General features: G+C 30.4%; 1 protein-coding gene across 1 annotated transcript in view; it reads right to left on the bottom strand.

Annotated features, from left to right (window-relative positions):
- LOC113376610 (forkhead box protein P1) overlaps nt 1-20,626 on the bottom strand; it is an 81,431-nt gene extending 60,805 nt beyond the window's left edge. The window contains exon 1 of the mRNA XM_026616595.1: nt 20,512-20,626. Coding sequence (XP_026472380.1) covers nt 20,512-20,619 — 108 coding nt within the window. The 5' untranslated portion in view covers nt 20,620-20,626. The remainder of the gene's footprint in view (nt 1-20,511) is intronic.
- Between the last annotated feature and the right edge of the window lie 2,298 nt (nt 20,627-22,924).

The raw sequence follows: 22,924 nt of genomic DNA, 5'->3' as shown, positions 1-22,924 counted from the left end.
GTTTTTATACCTATTGTTTATAACCTATTAACACCCATTTCTCGCATGTGGACGGTTGTGCCACTTGCCCTTTTCTGTATGATTTAATTTTATGACTAATATGCCGTATTAAAAGACAGTATTTCAGTATTTCCACGTAGACCAATCACAATCAAATTACCATTTAATTTACTTTTCTCCCAACTAACTGGTAAATTAGCAAAATTATGGCTGATCAAAAAAAATAGTGGCACGACCGTACCTGTAGTAAGTAGTTTTCTGAAAACCATTTTCAATTAGCCAGACATATAACAACGCGATTTATATTTTATTATTTTTAGAGCTTTGCCCAAAGACCAACCGATGATGTGACAGCACTTTTATTAATTTACCCCTCTAACATATCTTGCACCCTTGCGCCCTTTACAGTATACTTTTTACTTTCCTATCTTCTGCCCCCATGCATTCCCATCACATGTTCCTGTTTTAAATTCCCTGTATTTTTTATTCTCGCGTAAGTTGTCCATCATCTGTAGTCCTTTTAGACCATCATTTATGATGTACATCCAGAGACAATTATGAGACAATTTCATTACACAACCATATTAAAATTCTCACATGGATCATCAAATAGATATGAAATTTATCAGAATTCAAAGCTGCATTTAATTTGAAGGTGCTATCCCGCAAGGGTGGCCACTTCAACCCTTTCGCCTGGTGGAGAAATCCGAATAAGGATATGCGACATATTGTATAACATTCAATATCGATTCGAGATTATTTATAGTCTCATAGAATCGTAAAATATCAAAGTAATTTTATGAAAAGGAAATTCCAGTGTCATACCATGTGGGGACCCTTTCTATAGGTGGTAAGTTTGCGAATTGTTTTGCTTGTTTACGGGCGGAGACGCAACCCTTTCTTTCTTAGGGATGGGGAAAAACTCTCATAAATAACGTATTCAATTCGCAAGTAAAAAAACGGAAAAACAACCACATAGAATTGATTTAGTAATACGGTGACTTTTTGTAAAGGAGGTACATCCATTAAAATACCTTTCTATATGTGAAAGCCTTTTGAAGATTATTTATATTAATTTAGAAGAAACAGAAAAACAAACAAAATTATAATTTTATAATTTTAACTAGTTATAATATCGTTCAAAAACATCCGATTGCTATTGATAGGATGATGTGGTGGTTAGTTTTGGCAAAGGCAGGTCCGGAGATTCGGAGCAAAGAGTGCAGAAACTAGAAATCGAATGAATCTAGAACTAGAAATCCAATGATGATCAAAAAACCATTCAATTCGTAATGACGGGGAGAAGTGGTAATTATTTTTGGCAAAGGCAGATATAACCGTTTCGGAAATACCGAGCAAAATGTGCAAAAAATTGCAGTTTTTGAGAGAACTAAGCATCCAATTTGAATTATTCAGAAAACTTTCTGCTTGTGTTGACGGAACGATTGCTTTTGGAAATTTTTTTTTAATTTCAATAAAAAAAATTTGTTAGAATATCGAAAATAATTCGAATTTTTTCTAGCTAAAGTTCTAAAGCTCACTTATATATTCCAAATAAATAATTTTAACTTTGCAGTTCAGTTTATATAATTCTTATAAATATTAGAGAATGTCCTTCATTTCAAATTGGATTGACTAAGTTTTGTTTATTTACTTTTTTGTAAATAAATATTTCAAGTTACAGTATTTATAATAATCTACTTGAAAACATTTAATATTCCTCGAATATTTTTCATTACAGTACGGGAAGTTCCAGCAACTTGCCTTAAGGCACGATGCCATACACCACTAGTTTAAATTTAATTCTAGGTGTTTATACATATGTATTTGTACTTATATTTATGTTAAAACATTTACGAGTGACAGAAATACAATTTAGTAGTGAACTTGTTGAAACTTTGAATAAAATTTTGAAATACAGGATTTGACAAAAATACGTACCTACTGTATTACTGAAAAAGTTGAATTTTTTATATATTTCATTATAACACTTATCTTAAAATTTCAATATATCATATAAAATAAGAAAGTCAAGAACAAAATTGTCTGCTGAGTGTCCAAAAATTAGAAGTCCTACTTCAAATTAAATTTGAATTTTTAGTACTAAGGAATTAATTAACAGGGGTATCAAATATTTTCATTGTATACGTCCGCCAAATAACTTTTTTTGAAAACGCTATTAAAAAAACATTACTGAATATTTTGTCAAATTTCTTTTTTTTTGAGAGTAGAATCCTTCCGGTTAATTGAGTTATAGAATTTCATTGAAATGGCTGCATCACTAGCACGAAATAAGCACTAGATGAATTTTTTTTTCAGTCTAAAAAGATTTTTCTTTTAGTCTAATAAGATTTTTCAACTAATTGTCACATATTATTGTCTGCACAATTTACAAAAAAAATACAAACATGACATTTAAACTTAAATCTATTACTATCTATTCGATCAAAAACTTATGAAATATGTATATGTACTTAAGTAAATTTGATAAAATGCTCAATTCCTACTCCAGTGTGATTCAAATGTCAAGACTAGAATTAATTATAAAGAAAAGTCCAGAAATTTATATCAAACGACAACGACAAAAAACGTAAACTATAATGTAAAACAAATTTGCCTGTGTCTGCAGTTTCAAAGTATTCCTGCACCATTTCCGTAAATCCTTTTCCCTGGATACGAGTGTGAAAAACCTTTGAATTATGAATGTTTCGTATTAAAATCACTTCGGTGCATTAAATTTACGGCCAGTTGAACAAACATGCACCTAAAACACGCAATAATTATCTATGTAAGCATACGCTTAATTAACTCGAAAACTCATTCATTCAATACCGACTTATATAAACATATTTCATGCGGAAATAAATACATAACTCGGCCAAAGGGAAGGAGGAGGCCTCCTTGACCGGATGGAACGGTCAGCAGGAGGATATATACCAGCAATAAAGGAAACGGGGAAATGCGGTAAAGGGAAAGTCCGACAGTTCCGTACAACCATTCCTTGTTTCAAAATACAACAAGGTGCATATTAAATCTAGTGGCAAATATGCCTATTAGTAAGGTGACCATATTTTTAACTTCCCGTAGGGTAAATTATAGCAATGGGCCAAAAACCGAAAATGAAAATTTTTGCATATCTTCACGTTTCAGAGGTTTCTGAACATTTTGGCATACCTCAGAAAAAATGGAAGTGTCTATATGTGTGTATGTGTGGAGATAATTTTTCGTCGACGATCTCGGGCGTACGGATTATTGAAATGGTTCAAAAAACGTTCTATTCCTTTTGATATGGTGACGTGCTGATTAGTTTTTGACAAAGACAGGTCCAGCGGCTTCGGAGACATTTGATTCGTAATGATGCTAAAAAATTGCTAAAAAATTTAATATGATTTTGAAATAACAAATACTATTCAAGAATGCAATAAAAATCCGTTTTTTTTTTCAAATGAGTTTTTTTTTAATCAGAATTACTGACTAAGAACTTTATTATTCGATTATATGTTATATTTTATCTCTAAACCTGGGACCATCCGGGACAAAAGATCTAAATCCGGGACAAATATTGCTTTTAGAAAAACCTGGGACACAAGGTAGAAATCCGGGACAAATGTTGATTTTAGAAAAACCTGGGACACAAGGTGAAAATCCGGGACTGTACCGGCCAAACCGGGACATATGGTCACATTACAATTAGATATGACCTTAATTTCTATGAAAAAAAAGGATTATTGAATGTGATCTGCGTGATCTGTATGAATCAGAGATATTCTGATATCTAATTACATATGAGAAAGACTGTCAAAAACTTATCTCGTGAGCTTAAGGATACAGAGTTGGAGAAGAATGGAGAAAAAATAAACTATATAAATAGACTAATAAAAATAATGAAGTAGGAAAGACTGGGTACGGTTGTGCCAGGGTACGGTAGTGACAGTCGTCATAATATCTAAACTATACTGATTTTGAGATAGGGTCCAACGATAGAAAGGTGAAGTATGACTGTTCGAATGTGTTTAATTATTGCTTTCAGTCGGTGCCTTACATTAACATGATCTGTAGACCGCTTTGCTTCTAAAGAGTCAAAATTAAGTTTTCATGTTCGAATTCTTTTAATCAAAACTTTTAGTTGTATACAGATAGATCACTTGGTTTGTTATTTTGCTGTAAGTTGAACATTAGAACTTATTTACCAGCAATTAGTTTTTGTTTAGTTAATTTAGCTCAGTCAGAATGCCTGCTTTCAAAAGCCTGCGTTGGTTACAGCAGTAACAAATTTTGTGGGTACGGTTGTGACATATATTTCTTGTCCCTTTCGGGTGAAAATTAAATAGAAAAAAATAACTTCATTAAGACAAAATATATAAGATAAACAATAAGAAAAATTCAATATAGAAGAAAAAAAATTTCAAAAGGAACTCTTGTTAACTTTGTTTAAAAAAATATATTCTGTTATATATTGTTATATTTTATACATACGTTTTGTTTAAATGTTTATGTTTTGTAGGATCACATATTACTGCGCTATAAACCATTTTGGTGTTCATATCTATTGTTTTTAACCCATTTTTATTACCGTCTCTGACCTTAATAACCATACTAAAATATTATAGTCCTACGAAAAGTAGTTCAATTATAGACATTATTTAAAATTTGAAGTAACCGGTCGTGCTTTTAGAAAATACTCCGTATATGTATTAGACTCATGTTCGTTTTTCAATAATTTGTAAATTAATTATAGTACATAATTAGCTCATACATTAATATATTGATTTTTTATTAATTAAATCGATTATCTACACATATCGGAAAGTTCATGCAACTATTATTGTATATATACATACTACAAACATTTCAATAGATGAATTCTGTGATGCATGCGGAGTTCCAAAAGCAGTTTCCTCAAAGTACATATATTTTTTTCTATTTTCTGCAAAAATTGCTAGTATAGCAATTCGTCTACGTGCTCTATACATAGAATTTTAAAACCCTATGTGTATAAGCTTCCTAACAAGAACTTGGGTTTATTAACATCATATTAATATTATTTGCCTGTGCAAACATCGTCGGCAAACCCAACCGCAGAAGCAAATAATACAAAGATTACTACTCGTGTATTCAGAACATTTTGTTGATTTTCTCGCTGAAAATTATATTATACTCGGTTGCAAAAAAAAACATCGAGAGAAAAATTCTGCGGATATATAAAACTCTTAGTTCGGGGATAATCCAGGAATAAACAGCGTGATAAGCAATTGTTATGTGCCGGAGGATTTATATAAAAAATTTGGTCCAACTAGGATACTTTTTCCAAATAAGTTTTACTAGTCAGTAGTTTCCGTCAGTATTTAAAATTAGCAATATTCTATATTTTTTTCAAAAAAATGATAGTAACTTACAAAAACATGTCCATTTATTTTTTATTATTTTATAAAGTAGATTTGAGTTTATTCATAAATATGAAAAAATTCACAAAGAATATTTATGAGAATCTAGTATCTGACCTATAAGTTTGTTCAGAAAGATATCAGAAAAGAAGCTTTTTTATCCCTTAAACCTATGTGAAGGTGCATATATAATATTATCCTCCTTCTCTTCAAAAATACAACTCGCAACCCGAATTGCCAATTCAATTACAGATACGATATGAAATATGGCGTGACAAAATACTTGGATATATTAATATCCAAACATTCGGTACCACGATCACTTATTACCATAAAAATAGCGCAATAAAGGTATAAACTTCGCGAAAAGAATTTCACAGGTTCTCAATATCTCGCTCTGCACGACCAAACTTGAAACTAAATTAATTAAATGGACTTTCATATTTTGGAATATAAGTCGGTGTGATCTGTCAACTTTCAAGTATAATATATCCAAAAATGAAACTAGTGGTGCATGGCATCGTGCCTTAAGGCAAATTGCTGGAAATTTCCGTACAGAAAATATTTTTTTTAAAAAAACTTAGATTTTTGATCATTTTGAAATTTTTGTAAAAAATTGACTTTTTTGTTAATTTGAAATATTTTGAAATTTCTGAAGATTTCAAACTTTTTTTAAAAAATTAATCGCGTTGCTTTAGCCTAGTAAAGACAAAATATCAAAGCGCGTAAGCGCCGCATCACAGTTTATCATATAAACATTGGTACGGAATCCATAGAAATGTAAACAAAATTTGTACTTATTATTAGAATCTCTATAAGATATCTGATGATTTGATGTGCATATGTCTAATGATCATTTTTGTCTCCCAAATGGCATTTTTTTATACTTTTTTCAATGGGTCTCCGAAACCGCTAAACCTGACTTCCCAAAAAATCAGTTCTTCATTTTGTCAATTTAAGTATTTTTTTTAATTATTGAAATCAGACGCTCAGTTCTCTTAAAAACTGATTTACAATTTTTGGCACTGTTTGCTCTTTGTTTAAAAACTTAGCAGCATGTCTCCTTATCAATAGAAATCGAAAGTTTTTTGAATCATTCAAATCGGTTGATCCGTATTCTAGAAATCGTCGATGAAAAATTGTATCCGTACTTACATACACACATTGACACATACATAAACACATCCATTAATTTTTTCATTCCAAAATGTTCAGAAACCTCTGAAACGTAAAGATTTATACAAAATTTTATTTTCGATTACTCTTACTTACCCTACGGAAAGTTAATATGACTTGGCAGTTCTTAAAAACCAGAAAATTAAAAAAATATATAAAAATTATTTAGGCAACAACGTTTCATCATTTGATGAGAAGATGAGATGGTGCAACCTGACAACGTATCGTCAGTACTTTACTCTGATAATTTTTAACATATTTTAAACGATTAACAATATTTTATTCAGACTAGCATTCAATATCGAAGAATAAATTTTGTAATAATAACTACTAACAAGTTGTTTATGACATGTTATCTCAAGATTTACCTAAATTAAAACACAAAATTAATAACTAAAAGAATAATATTGAAGTAATAATATGATGCATGTACAATTTAGTATTTTCAACATATAAATTTCTTCTCAAAACTTAATTCAATCTGCAGTGAACATAAAACATGCAACATAAAAATGATGCTCAAAATACAAAATGCAATAGAGATTTTATTTAATGGATTTTGAGGTATATGAAGAAGCAGCATTTTTATCAATTTCTAAAATTTTAATCAAATTTTATATAAAATAAATATTATGATATCTCAATATATTCATATTAGTTAGTTTATTTTAATACGGATTCACAAAAAGTCATGCAACAAATTTATCAGGTCAAGGTATGATTTTTTTTACTATATAGTAATTTTACACTTGTGAAGAAATGGACAATAAGAAAAACTGTAGGATTAAAAACAATACTTTAAAAATACAAAATATTCTGACCATTCTCAAAGATTTTGAAAATTGACACATATCAATTAAATGTGTTCAATCCTGCCCTGGTGGCGTTATGTGTAGTTCTCTGGCAGTGAATTTGGATGATCCTTGGAAGCGGCTTTGTAATTGTTTAAATGGCGTGTTTATATTTTAACAAATTCGATACATATTTTGGGGTATTCAAAATTTCTATTGGCGATATATTTTTCCATCTTTGAATTTTTATCACGTTGGATTTGGAAGCTAATCTCCATAGTTGTAGAATTCCCATTATATAATCTCTGAAAATTTCTCGTTCAATTTACCGATGATAAAAAAAATGTCAAAAAATATAAAATTTGAGTGCAAAAATACATCAAATTCATGAAACTTGTCTACCAGGCTGATGTCAGTCTCCTCGATAGTATCCTTAATTTAAGAATCCTTGGAAACCTCGTCCAATTTTGCCTAACGCGATTTTATATCCCCTGGGCGTGCAATAGAAACACTTACAATCCTCCACAATATGTAATTATAGAATTTTCGTATTAGAGGTGTCTAAGACATCGCCGGAACACGCCACGTAGGAAAAGTGTTGAGGAAAGAGAAAAACTAATCATGAAAATCAAAAATAAAACAAAACGTCGAGAGAAGTATAAATAAATTCTTTCGATTCGCGTGCTTTTGGGTTCTTAACTTTAAAACACAAATGTCCCGCGACGATACGCCTACGACATTCCTGACTCAGCGCCGAAATCGAAGGATAAAATAAAACCAAAGCCACTAAAACTAAGCCTATTTGTAAAATATTGTAAGTTGCATGGTTCCTAAAAAATCTTCAGAATATCATTGGTATCAACTGAACGGTTCAAAGTCTACCAAAGAACTTTGTATATTCATACTTCAAGATTACATTTCGATTTAACATTATCCTAAGCTAAAAAATAAGAAATACGAGAGCACAGCAAAAATACGATACCATTCAGAAGTTTCTGATACAGAACCTCAAGGTTTGTTCATCAGTTTCTCATATATTTCCGATTTATCGGAGCGCGAAACAAAAGCTTTTGGCGTTACCATCTCTGTATGTCTGCGGCACTGTTTTCCCAAGTGATTTTGTAATTTTCATTTGAAAACGAAACATGAAATAATCGTTCGTGTTGCCTGGTGGTTTCATTTTCGGTCTATTTACGATTCCATATAAAGAAGAAATCCGCTCGTCTGTATAATGAACTGTAAACCTGATATTATAGGATACTTTTATAGTAGAAGAGCTGAGGAAGAAAATAATACATAATCCAGGAAGCTACTAGACGAAAAGTTCACTAAAAGGTATTAGACAGAAAGCTCACTAAAAGGTACACACTAATAAATAAGGTAACCATATTTTTTGCATGAAATTCGGGACGGAATAGAATGTGTGTGTGAGTGCGGAGTGAGGGGGGGGGGGGTGTTGGTGAGCAAAAAACTTATATGCATATTTTTTGGTTCAAATTTTCTAGTTGAAATATATTTAAAAAAATATCGGCAATCAAACTATTTTTAAAAATCCGGGACAATCCAGGACAAAACATCTAAAACCGGAACAAATATTGCTTTTAGAAAAACCCAAGACGCCAGGCGGAAAATCGGGACTGTCCCGGCCAATCCTGGACGTATGGTCACCTTATATTAAAACACCTGGTAATTTCTATACAAGTGTTATCAAATTGAAATATATTGGCCTGCTTCATTTCATTTAGCAGAGCTGAGAATATGTACCCTTTTATTGATATATTACCTTCGAAATTTTATCTAAAGCGATAATTTTTAGCCCTTTTGTATTTCACATATATTTATAAATGTGAGCATAACAATGCTTTTTATATGGAATTGTTGAATACATTATTATTTCGTAGAGCTTAGAAGTTCAAACTTTTAAGTGAATAATTATTATATAAATGTTTAAAAGTACCAGTTGGTGATTTTTGCGATCTGACGTAATTTTGCTTTGCCGTGAATATTTGACTTTATACTATGAATTCTACAATATTAATATGTTAATTAAAAACAAAAAAAAAATGCTTATTTTTTGACTTTTGACTCTTCACAAAAAAAACCTAGCATGAAGTGGTTAATCTATGGTATCTCTCTATGATACGGTTGTGTCTTTTTTTTGATGAGCAATAATTTGGTTAATTTGTTGTTAACCAGTTAGTTGGTAGAAAAGTAAACTGAATGCTTATTTGAGCATTTGTCTATAAAGAAATACTAAAATACTGCCTTTATATCCGCGGTTACCAACAGCTCAGGAGGGCGCCAGGCTGTACAAAGGGAGGCGCGTACATTTGTTTACAGAATACTATTTTCAAAAATAACCTCAAATTTTTGAAATTATACTAAAAAATAAAAAAAAACAATTAGTTTTTATGCATATTTTTACAAAATATGGTATACTTATTTGTAGTCTGATAATATCAGTTGAGTATTTATAAAATTAAATTATTGAAAAAATTAAGGGTAGCGCAACAATTTCTTTTATTAGAGCAAGGGGGCGCGGTGCAAAAAGGTTGAAAACCACTGCCTTAAATACTTAGTCCTAACTATTAGTTAGAGTTTTCACCTTATTTGTATTAATCGAGTTGGTTCTGATCTTCAAATTATTATTATTATTGATTATTTATTGTTAATCATCTAGTAGCAATTGCGAGTCTGAAGTATATCATGTTATTATCACGAAAAATTATATATTATTTAATTTCCTATAAGTTATTCTTGTATACCTTATTCATGTAAACAGAAGCCATTAAATTCTTTAAACATCTAAATTTACTGTATATCAGCACATGGGGTTATATATCTTTTATAAAATATCATTTATAACCAACCTTGTTACCAAATTTAAAATTTTAACTCAGTTGGACTTTGAATTATTATAATTTTTTTTAAATAAAATTCATTTTATCTTTATAAAAACTAAATCCTAAAAGATGAAATTAAATAGAGAACATATTTACTCAACGACGACGTGTAAACAAACCACATCCATATAAATCAATATGCACACTAAGCTATTATTTTCGTATTTATTTGAATACCACCAGTTTTTGACATATGGGCTTTTAGACCAGGGGTATGAAACTTTTTCTGCAAGAAACAGACACAAAAAATGAATCACTATAACAATTCAAAGTAACAAAATTTCGAAGTGGTAATTCTGATGAGTCGATGGGACGATATCATACATGCATCATTTTCCTTTTTGTATAAATTAAAAGACTAAGATAAATCGCCAAAACCAAAACCAGATGAATATACATAATCACAATTCCATAAAAATGAATTTGTCTCCTGCAGATCAACTTGGCCAAAAAATATTTACAAATTCAACATTTCTACATTCGAATAAAAATATTTGTCAATATAGATTACCCAAAGACTAGGGTTAGAATTTTCATCCCTTAACAACTGCTGGTTACCTTCCCAGTTATAATTAATAATTCATATCTTAAGATTACAGTGGATAAACAAACAATCAATAAAACATCGTTCAAACCATATTTTAATCAAATGGATATCAGGGTCAACAACTGGTAATGAATAGAAATTACATTCCCATTTTGTATAAAAAGGGTACTAAGAGAAAAATGAATGAACATTTATTTATTAAAAATGGTACAAAAAATTCATTTTGATTTTGAATTATTTCAAGTGCTTTAAAAAAGAAAATTGTGCACGATATAAGATTTTTATATTATTAAATTAATTGATTGATTTTCAAATTGTGTTTAGTACTATCGGACTTAATTTAATTTTTCTCATAAATCTTGAAAAATATTGAAAAAAATATCGGCTTAAATACTAACTCAATTTTGATACTTGACCAGCTAGTCTTAAATTTAAAATAACTTTCAAGACCTATGAAAAGTAATTTAATAGACAGAATATAAGTTTATTATGCTTGTATCTTACTTACCATTAGTAAATTACTCTTTTACAAATTAATTCGAAATTTGAAAATTAATTCTGTTTATTATTATCAGACCTTATTTCATTTGCGCATTTAAGACTAAAAAAAATCTTGAAAAATTATAAAAATTATAATACTGAATTAAATTAGACTTTTTATACTTTTAAAGAAGAACTAGTCTTGGAGTTTTATTCTTCTATACAATTTTTGAATAAAATATTCCTTTATAAATATAGAGATATTTGTTTAATCTATGCTCGTACTGTATCAAATTAGTGTCTTGAAATTTGCAAATAAATTCTATTTTGACCGTTTATTATCATTAGACTAAATTTGTATTCTCTACGCCCTTAGTGGAAATCTTTTAACATATAGGAAATATTATAAAGTTTAGTTAGTTTATATATTTTAAAGCTTCTGAAGTAAAATGCATCAGATTTTAATTTGCACCTAAAATTAATCAACAAAACAAACTTTTGTAAATATTGAAGACCTATGAAACAATATTGTATTTGATGTGAAAAAAGCATAAAAAATTGTAGATTTCATTTATTTACTTTTCGAATAAAATAAAATTTTCTAACTTATTTCCAAAATATGTAGAAAAGCTTGAAAAATAAAGGATAAATAGTTGATGGTACCACAAAACAAAAAATAATTTTATAGTTGTAATTCCTGCTTTAAAATATATAGAATGGCAAAACTATTGAAATTACTAGTTGATTAGTAGTCATCATCCACAAAGAACCTGCATCAGTGTCTGAAAGTTCTAATATAAAATCTTATTTGTTCGATTAAAAATTAATGCAAGTTAAAAATTTTTAGAAAGACGATTATAAAAAGCACTGTATCGGCATTTTGTTAGTGTGTATGTGTACTAACTAGGGTCGACCTCAATATGGACATTTTTGAATTTCTTTGCTCCCAAGGGCTCAAATGCTTCAAAATTAATAAAAAATAAATATCTAATAGTTTTAGCTCTTAATATTAACATTTAGATCGCACTTCAATTAAAAGTTTCATATATTTATTATTAACATATGTCATTAAGTAAATCCTTGGCCATCTGTGATGACAGACTTTTAGCACTTGTAGTTTGATGGCAATTTATTACTGATAATTTGAGTGTCTACATCACCAATTAAATAAATATTTTGCTACAAAATGCCATGATAAATAAATATTTCGTTTAATAGCCCACATAAACTTAATTAGAGGTTAAGTGAATTACAAATATTTTTAAGTGTCATAATATTTGAGTTCATAAATGCTACCACAGGTGGCGCAATAATTTACTTAATGACATATGTTAATAATAAATATATGAAACTATTTAAATGTGCGGACTATTTTAATGTTAATATTAAGAGCTAAAACTATTTGAGATTTATTTTTTATTAATTTGGTAGCATTTGCGCCCTTGGGAGCAACTAATTCGAAAATGTTAATATTAAAAACCACCCTAATGTGTCCTTACACTAAAACACATGAATGTATGTGTGTATGTTAGTATAAGTATGTATACATTATCGTACATATTTATGTCTTTAGAAAGCATTGGTCCTCTTCGCCTTCTTTGTTTGTATTTGGTTTTTGAAAGACCCATCTGAAAAGCAAACATTACGGACGCCAGATAGCATTCCCATTTTCTCTTTATAATGGCCTAGTAACCAGGGGTGGATTTTTGTAAAATAACAATCGTTTGTTTATTTATTAACTTCCCATAGGGTGAGTTATAGTAATTGCAGAAAAGTCGAAAATAATTTTTTTTGTATATCTTTCTTTGCGTTTCCAAGGTTTCTGAACATTTTAGCATACCTTAAAAAAATGGTATATGTGTGTGTGCGTGCGAGTGTGTGTATTTTTCGTCCACAATTTCGAGAGTACGGGTCATCCGATTCGAATGATTCAAAAAGCATTCATTTTTAATTGACAAGGAGACGTGCTGATTAGTTTTTGCAGAGGCAAGTTTAGTTTACGGTTGCAGCACCAAAAAATCATTTGATGCCCTTAGGTAAAATATATTGCTTGTATTTATTGTTTAGTCTCACAGAAATTTCTGGTGCTCAAGACTTCAGAGATCTATAATACACTGCTATTATTTATTCATAATCTTTTTGTTTAGACTCCAAAAAATCCTAATATGCTACTTAAGTAACTAAAGACCTTAAAAATCACTTCACTTCATAAATCTGTGATATTAATAAAAATACTAACATTAACAATACGGAAATGTTTACAACTATCCGGCCAAAAAAATGAGAAAGAAAAAAAAAACAAATAATCTTCTATAGATCTCCAATATTTACAAAAGCTTACTTGATTCATAAAGTTTAGATGCATATCAAAATCTGAGATTAAGGTTTTAGGCGACAAATTAAAAAGGAGATTTTCTTTTAATGCAATAATATTCCCAGATAATTCAAAATATGAAAAATATTCGAGATATTTTTCAACCTTAAAGTCACAACGAATACATGTTAAATGTTAACCAACTTATTTTTTTTAAAATCATTTTATAAATGACAAGCATACGTTAAACAAAGATTACACATGATAAGTTACTTTCCATAGACCAATAAATTAATAAATAAAATGAATAAAATATTTTATTCATAAAGTACAAATGTATTAACATGAGGAGAAGTATATAGAGTGAGTTTTTTAAATCCTATATAATTTTATAAAATGCAAGCATATAGTAAACAAAAATCCTACATATTAATTTATTTTCCATGAAACTAAGAATTTTAGAATAAAAATCTTTCATTCATAAATTGTACAAAAGTTTTATTTTTTTTAATAAAAATCCAAGTGTTAATAATTTACTTTTCACAAGCCTCTGACATTTACAAAAGATTGCTTCAGCCATAAATTTGCCAAGGCTTTTAGAATTCAAGACAAATTATTCTTGTATATAAGGCGATTTTTAATTTAATCCTTTATTATTCCCAATATTTTTCTATCTCTCTAACGGCGCCAGAGAAAACAAATTTCGTCCAAGGATAATAAACAATGACAGCAGAAAGTTAATTCGCAAAATTTAATATTATAAATATAATTATTCAACGAGAAAAGTAATTATTCGAGTTTGATGTTAATAAAGGGAATTTAGAAAACCGCCGAAGTATTTTCGTCGTCTTAATACCACGGCTTGATTCATAGCCCTTATTGATAGGGTGGTTTGTAGGGCAGTGGCACAAAAAAAGACATTTTCGATATAAAACTCACAATATGATAAAAAAATTAAAAAGATTTCTATCTTTGATAATATCGTCTATAATAATAACAATCCTGGATAAGTTTGCTCTATTATCTTACATTAAGATATGATAGCGAGAAAACAGAAGACCACCCGACACGTCTACAATATTTTGTCTACATAAGATACTTTGATTTTGCAATCTTTCAAAAATGAACTTGTTACCATAAGTATTATGTTATCCGAGAATAAACCTATAGGAGAAATATGGACAATTTTGTGTATGGACAAAAGGATACAGTGGCCTTGTTTTGCTAGTTTTATGAAGCTTTCCACAACTATATAATACGAAAATAGCCATAATAACAACCTCGTCAGATTTTGAGCGTCATTGTCCTAGTCTTGTTACAGTAATCTTTTTTTAAAGTTTATTTTGAGGGTGTTTTCCTTATGTTTTTCGTGACCTATTTATTAATATTCGTATTTATTCCAAATAAAATCAATTAATTTAGTACTAGTGAATTTAATCAAAAAAATCAGAATTCTGAAATATTTTCAAAGATTTTAAATTTATTTAAAGCTTTCAAGAAGTTTAAATTACGGTACAGAAAGTTCCAGCAATTTGCCTTAAGGCACGATGCCACGCACTACTAGTTTGTTTTTTTAATATTTTTTTCACTTCCCGTCGTTCAAATCGGATACACCGTTCTCTCAAAATCTCGATTTCTATTTTCTGTACTCTTTGCTTTATATCTCCATAACGGCTGCACCTGCCTTTGCCAAAAACTAATCAACACATCTCCCTATCAATAAGAATCGAATGTTTTTTGAACCATTCAAATCGGTTGATCCGTGCGCCCGAAAACGTGAACAAAAAATGCGAACACAAAACACACACACACATCCATTTTTTCTGAGGTATGCCAAAATGTTCAGAAACCTTCAAAACATGAAAATATGTAAATTTTTTTTTTGATTTTCAGTCCATTACTATAACTACCCTACGTTAAGTTAACAAGTGAGTTATCACTATTAAACATGGATATGTGCTCATTCAAGAGATGTTTCTTTATTATTATTATTAATATTTATTTTAAACAAACTTGATTTAAACAAAAATCAAAACTTATCGTTCTATAAAAACTGACTATAGTAGTTTGCTTAGATGGCAACTCAAACAGTTGTCCTATCTCTATGTGATTAATTCTATTATTACAATTTATGCATTAATGATAAATCTTTTAAACACATTGCTATTTATTTATCTTTCCAAGTAAGCACGTCACTACTGCTTGACATCAGGCTGCTCAAAGCTGGTATCGAACCAACGACCTCTGATTCAAAACCCATAGCTCTAGCGACTAAACTATAAACCCATTCATAAGTTGAAATTGTGGACTTAAAATAACCCAAGTTTATGTACATGAATAGAATTATCCAATAAATAGTGTTTCAATTGTATTAAATTTAGCAAAGTTCAGTAGTTACAAGGAACATAATAAATAAATACACAAGTGAGACAACAGTTCAGTATTACTATTCACGATTTTATATGTCTAAAATCATAAGTTAGAAGACGCAGTCGTTATAATTATTCAACTTGTAATTGCCCCGACGGCAGAAGTAGGAAACGAGGAGCAGGAGTATAGGAGTATGAGAAGGAAAGGAGTAGATGTAGGAGATTCTGCGAGATGGAGCTTTCTTAATGTATTTGGCAATACTTGCGTCAAGTTACAATCTTATCGTTGAATTATTAAACGTTTTAGCGGCAGTTTAATACCCACGATCAAAACGAGACCGGGACTACCTGTAGATAAGGGGATACGTTTAACACATATACTCGAAAGTATATATATATATATATATATATATATATATATATATATATATATATATATATATATATATATATATATATATATGTTTGAAGATACATAACAAAATTATTTTCTTTTATTTTTATTTTTTTTTTTGTTATGAGCACTGTTATGAAGTTTACTAGTCCTTAATCTAATTTTTAAGTATACGTCATTTAATTATTTTATTTTGATGTATTGTTAATTTTAAGTTAGATTCAACAGTTTTCTCATATAACCTCTATAAAAGCTTACACTTGGGTGGGGTAAAAAGAACAAACTGAACTTCTACCATGGCAAAGGTGTGAACAATAAAAAATAGTAAAAGATAAGTTAAAAGAAGCAACCTTACAATAAATAAGTTAAGTAAATAGTTATTCCAACTCTTCTGATGAATAATTCTGACAAGTATCAGATCAAAATTATTTGCAGAGTTATTTTTGTAAAAATGTACCCTTGAAATTTATATTTTGCATTGGTTGAATAATATAGCTATTATTTGGTAAAATTAAAACTTTGGTAAAATTTCTTTAAAATTAAAAAATGAGACATTGGATCAGTTTTTCCCTTGGTCATCTGATGTTACCCCGCCTATGGGGTAGAAAGGGCCGAGAAACAATTTAAAAAAGCAGCAAAAAACACATTTCAATAATGATGAATTAGTTGGGAGTTTTACGGAACATAGTCGGATAGTTGTTTGTTTGGTATGTGTTATTTGTTGTGATAAAATTAGTTTGGTTTACCCAATATAATTGCTCAAAATTGAATCAAACTTTTGCGCCCCGCCCAACCCTTTATCCAAAAGAGTAAAACTACTCCATTCTTTGCCTTTTAGCTCCTGAAATTTTCAAGAAACTGTCGTTAGTTGTTTGTATTTTTCTTATTTAGGACTCTTCCGAAAATAATAAGCTAGAATATCATTGCACTTTATTCTATTAGTAAATTCATTTATTCTATTAGTAAATTCTTGCACTTCTTGCACTATTTCAAATGTTGAAACGTATATGATAGTATATATAACAAAAAAGTTCGTATTTACGAATCCATCTATATAATTAGGAAAAAGAAAAAATCTAAATTAAGTTCACAATAAAAGAAATCCAGTAAAAAGAATAAAAATCTAAAAATAACATGATAACAGCTAACAATCTAATGTTTTTTGCCTCCTAAATTTGAGCTTTCGCGTACGATAAATATTTGAACTGATAGCGAGTAAAAAGCACTAAGTTTTTATTTTACTCGATTTTTTTATTACGGTACTATCAAGTATTTTATCAATTTGCAATCCTGATTAACATTTAAAAAAAAAACCTTTTCAAGTTCACCAATTTTAAACATTTTAAATTCATGGTTTAAAAAAAACTTTTATTTCTTGAAAACTCGGGATAATTATGTTTTTATTTTTTATTGTGGTCCTAGAAATGTTATTTATAATTACGGATCTATCCATCACAAAACACAAAAAATGGTTACATTTTCACTAAAACTCTAGGTTGCCCTCAAAAACTCATAATTTTGCAACTACGTGAGATATTTTTTTTCTAATTTTTGTCATGACGCTTATGACCAATACTATTACCCATTTATGTATTTATCGTGTCTTCAGCAACATTTAAACATTGAGTCTAATATTAACTAAATATGTTAAGTGTTTATAGAATCGAATAATATAATATATTAAGAAATAGCATAAACCTTACTAAATCCTGCGATATTTATACACTTAATTATAATTAAACATGAAAAAATTGTTTTTTTAATAAAATTGATGAATGTGAACAAATTTTTGTAAAAATATGGAAAATCCAGAGAACTGAATTTAAACTAAACCTGGACAGATATTAAATATTGGTGAAAATTTCTAGAAAAAGCTTAATTGTTATATTTTCCTGTGTCATTTAGTCAATGACATTTCAAGTTATTTTCTTGGATATGACAATCGAATTTACGAACAAATTAACCGAGGATGACCTGCAACAAAAACGCCCTATTGCAAAAACAACATTCTTTGGGAGAAGATAAGTAAAATTTTCCCCCGTTTCGATTAAATTTTCATGAATATATATATATATATATATATATATATATTATATATTATATATATTTGTTGCAATTATGCATTTCTTCTACAACATTAAGTACTTCCGACTTATAAAAATCTGCCAAGTTATAAAATAGAACATAAAACCATACCGCAGCCGAAAATATGCAAATAAAGACGTAAAAGTGTGCAGAAATTAGAAGAAAAAATAGGGTGGACCTGATTAAAATTCAAGCATCCTGCTTAGTTATTCATCGAGTTATAATAGTTAATTAAAATATAATTTGTATACATAACAAAAAATAAGCAGTGTGAGTAGATAAAAACTCCATAAAGCCTTATAACTGTATATACGAGTATAATCAAAATAACTACCATTAATTATTTGTTTTATTTTAATTATTCATTTACTGAATTATTGACTTTTTCAATGATTTATTGATGAATTTAATATTTATTTATTGATTATTTATTCATTTCCTTACTCATTTATCTAAAAGTTAATTCATTTGATAATATATTTTTTTCATTTATTGAATTATCTATTGATATACATTTATTAATTTATTTTCTCATCGATTTTTAAGTATATTCACTTGAACACTTATATATTGGATCATTTTATTTATTTATTTATGAACTTATTAATATGTTTGTATATTATTTTATTAAGTAGATAATCAATGAACCATATGAAAATACGAAAAATTAAATTTTGTAACTAGTTTATATTTTACAGAGAAATTATCGATGGTTCCGTTCTAATACAAGTGTGATGTTGAGTTGGTCATGTAGGCAATGGATCGCAGAAAATATCTGGCTGTAGAACCCTAACAAGAGTAAAGATGAATCACCCGGCGGACGGTGGAATTTCTCGTTGCGACGCGACGCTGGAACTATTTATCCGCAGCAGTTTGGAACAAAGGCACAAGACATAAATCGTTTTAAAAGTGTTGTTCCAAAAGGAATCCATCGATGTGTGAACGAACGCGCGCAGTGCGGCGAGCGCGGCGAGTGCGGCGCTGAGCTGCGGCCACCGCGCGCCCCCGACCCCGACGATCGCGCATCGCGGGCGTCCCCGTCGCCTCGCTCGGATATCTCGAGGTGGAGGCGATCGACCGACTGCCTGCTATTTCAAGCAGAATAAACAAGTGCCTGTTTTCTTTGTTAGGGCAAACTAAACAACCGACCAGGAATCTAAACAGACCGGACAAGGCCCCAATTCAATTTGGACGGTATCAGTAAATGCGCACACAACATGCGACACTGGACGTAGACACAAAACGCTCCGAAGAAGACCGCGGCCGTTCTCCCGAACACAAACAAGGACCGAAAGAGCATATCGACGCTATTATTTTCTTAGGCACGACCGCAATTGTCACAGCCGGCGGTAGGTACATTAGTCGGTCGTATCGGAGTGCACCGCCGGTGACGGGAACGAGAATTGGAGGGTGAGGAAAAAGCAATACCGTTACCCTACGCTTGACTTACAGTAAATCGCGCAAACCTGCCATTTGTCACTAAACTCGCGTTAATTAAAGCCAAACTCGCGACAAAAAGAGCACGAAAAAACGCAAAGAACGCATAATTAGCTTCATTTCTAATTATAACAGCGTGCAAATGTCTTAATTTATCCGCGGAAATGAGAGAAGAGAAAAGTTCATCAAACACATCTATCATTATGAAAAGTTCTGTTAAAACTTAGTACCGCGCCAAGCGAAAGAAGTCGAGAAAATATGACAAAACTTCCACCCCACACAAATTCCGTCGCCCCCGCTACAGCCGCCGACACCACGGCTTCGTCAGATCAGAGCATTCGAAATTTATTCTTTCCGAATAACAAACGTAACATGCAGAAAGACAGCAAAACACAAAGATTGTTTTTGCTTCTTTTATATCGACGCCATCTGCTGCTCGAAACTCTTTCAATTAAGAGAAAAAATCGACATAGACTTGAGGGCGCTCAAGGGGGGCACCGAAGATGCCTGATTGGAAATGACAGTCGGTAATCTATTTCTAAAAGATTTGCATTTCGCAACGAACTTTTTAGTATTATAGCATGACGAATCGATTTTGGGCGTATGTTTAATTGCAATAAGGGCTCCTTACCTGGTCGTAAGACTCGCAATCGGGGCCTGTCGACGGCGTGGTCGACGCTGATGGTCGCTGGGAAGTGGACAAGTTAATGGCTCCGTCACCATCTAACGCATGATCCATTATTCCATCATCCTGCAACAAAAGGAAATATTTTATCAGAACAAAAATCGTGACACCTTATACAGATAAAATACAAAGAAACGGTCGTCCATTGCGTTTATCGTCGATAAGCCACATAATAGTCCGGCTTTATCTGAATGAGCTCAGTTTGTCACGGACCATCGTCAGATACATATGCAATCGCCCACACCTAAAATCGAACGCCCCCTCAGACAAATCAGGATACGAACGGTGAACGAAGAACGAGAAACTTAGGAGTGGATTTTCACAATAGCCGCCGAATAGACAACAGATCGGGCGATCACGCGAATTTCGGGGGGTCTCTTTATTGCCGATGTCCATCGAAGTCGGAGAGAAAGATGCGCGCGTAAGCAATGCACTCCCCTTGAGGCTATACACGAAACGTGAATCGATGACATTACTAAACACAGTACGAAACTAGTGGTGTATGCCGTTATGGCTGGAGGCAAACTACATGGAGTACGGCGGCGCACAAAGATCCAATATGACTTTGAGCAATTATATTATGAAAATCTACAATTATATCAATTGTCAATTATATCGGGACGGCCAGGAGGCAGACAGGCCAAATGTTTTATTTTAATTTAGAAGGGTTTTTACAAAATAACACATAGATTATTTAACCAATGAAAAATATAAATTTTATGGGTACATTTTTTACAGAGATAACGTTGCAATTAACATTGATCTGGTATTTCGTCAAAAATATTTTATCAGCAGAGTTGGAACTATTTATTAATTTTTCTCTTGGTAATTGCTTGTTTTAACTTAAATTAATTTTTTATTTGCTACTTTTTATTTTTTACATCTTCCTAAACATAGGTGAAGTTTAGTTAAATCTAATCTAAAATTAACAATACATCTTATAAAACAATTAAATGACGTACAGTTAAAAAATATTTTAAGATCTGGGAAACTAAGGAACAGAGCTCACAATCAGAACAAATAACAACGCAAGAAAATACCTTTGTTATGGATTTTTAAACATTGACGTTTTTTCTCCGATAGCAATATCGTAAGAATCAAGGTGATGACAGGTTATACATCTTTTGCCATCTACTTTCAAATATTTCTGATATTTTTTTTCAACTTTACTTGTTTTGAAATATCGGTTGTGGTGTAGTGGATCTTTTCATCCGCGGACCTTTAAACCCCGCTCTACTCTATATATACATACATACACACACACACACATATATATATATATATATATATATATATATATATATATATATATATACATTGATTGTTTCTTTTTCCGAACAGTAAATCCAATAATAAAAAACAATTTGTTTTTTCAAGATGTTTAATAACGACGTTTCGGAACTAGGTACGTTCCATCATCAGGTTTTCTGTCAAATACAATGTTTTTTAAAAATATTGATTAACATTAATTAATGATGGTCAATACAGATTAATTAGAAAAAAAATTTATAAAGGAATGGATTATGTACCGGGGTAAAGAGTAATAAGAATTAACTAAAAAAGGTTTTATTAAAATTGAGAAGCAAAAATTATTTACCTGTAATAATTTTATATTCATATCACTAATATTTTTTTGTAAAGAGCCATAAAAATCATTTTTGCCAAGAATTCCGTACATTGTTCCTTACATCTGGCCGACAGAACTCCATATCAGTGTGTTTAAGTCTTGTGTAGTCGTAACATCTACAAATATCCTCCAAAAAATCGAGTGTTTTTAACAAAAAAAATATTAGTGATATGGATATATAAATTATTACAGGTAAATAATTTTTGCTTGTCAATTTTATATAAAACCTTTTTTAGTTAATTCTTATTACTCTTCACCCCGGTACATAATCCATTCCTTTATAAAATTTTTTCTAATTAATCTGTATTGACCATCATTAAATAATGTTAATCAATATTTTTAAAAAACATTGTATTTGACAGAATAAACCTGATGATGGAACGTACCTAGTTCCGAAACGTCGTTATTAAACATCTTCAAAAAACAAATTGTTTTTTATTATTGGATTTACTGTTCGAAAAGGAAACAATCAATATATTGAAAAAAATCCAGGACTTATATATTGAATATATATATATATATATATATATATATATATATATATAATATTTAAAATGATAAAATCGTATATTCTCGACATCCCTAATCCGAACCGTGTAGTGGTCATTTAACGACGCCCGTGATAGTTTCTCTTCAATCACGACGAAATGGACGAAATGGACTGTGTCGTAAGGTGATCGATCCCGTTCCATTGTGACGGCTCGGACTATTGACGACGGGCCCTCCTTATTT

The sequence above is a fragment of the Ctenocephalides felis genome, unplaced genomic scaffold (assembly GCF_003426905.1).
Source record: "Ctenocephalides felis isolate EL2017-DRISC unplaced genomic scaffold, ASM342690v1 CF-g0.4_SCAFFOLD_01886, whole genome shotgun sequence".
In the NCBI taxonomy this organism is placed as follows: domain Eukaryota; kingdom Metazoa; phylum Arthropoda; class Insecta; order Siphonaptera; family Pulicidae; genus Ctenocephalides; species Ctenocephalides felis.
Note: the sequence above shows the minus strand (reverse complement) of the source record. Positions and strands in the feature narration are given on the sequence as shown.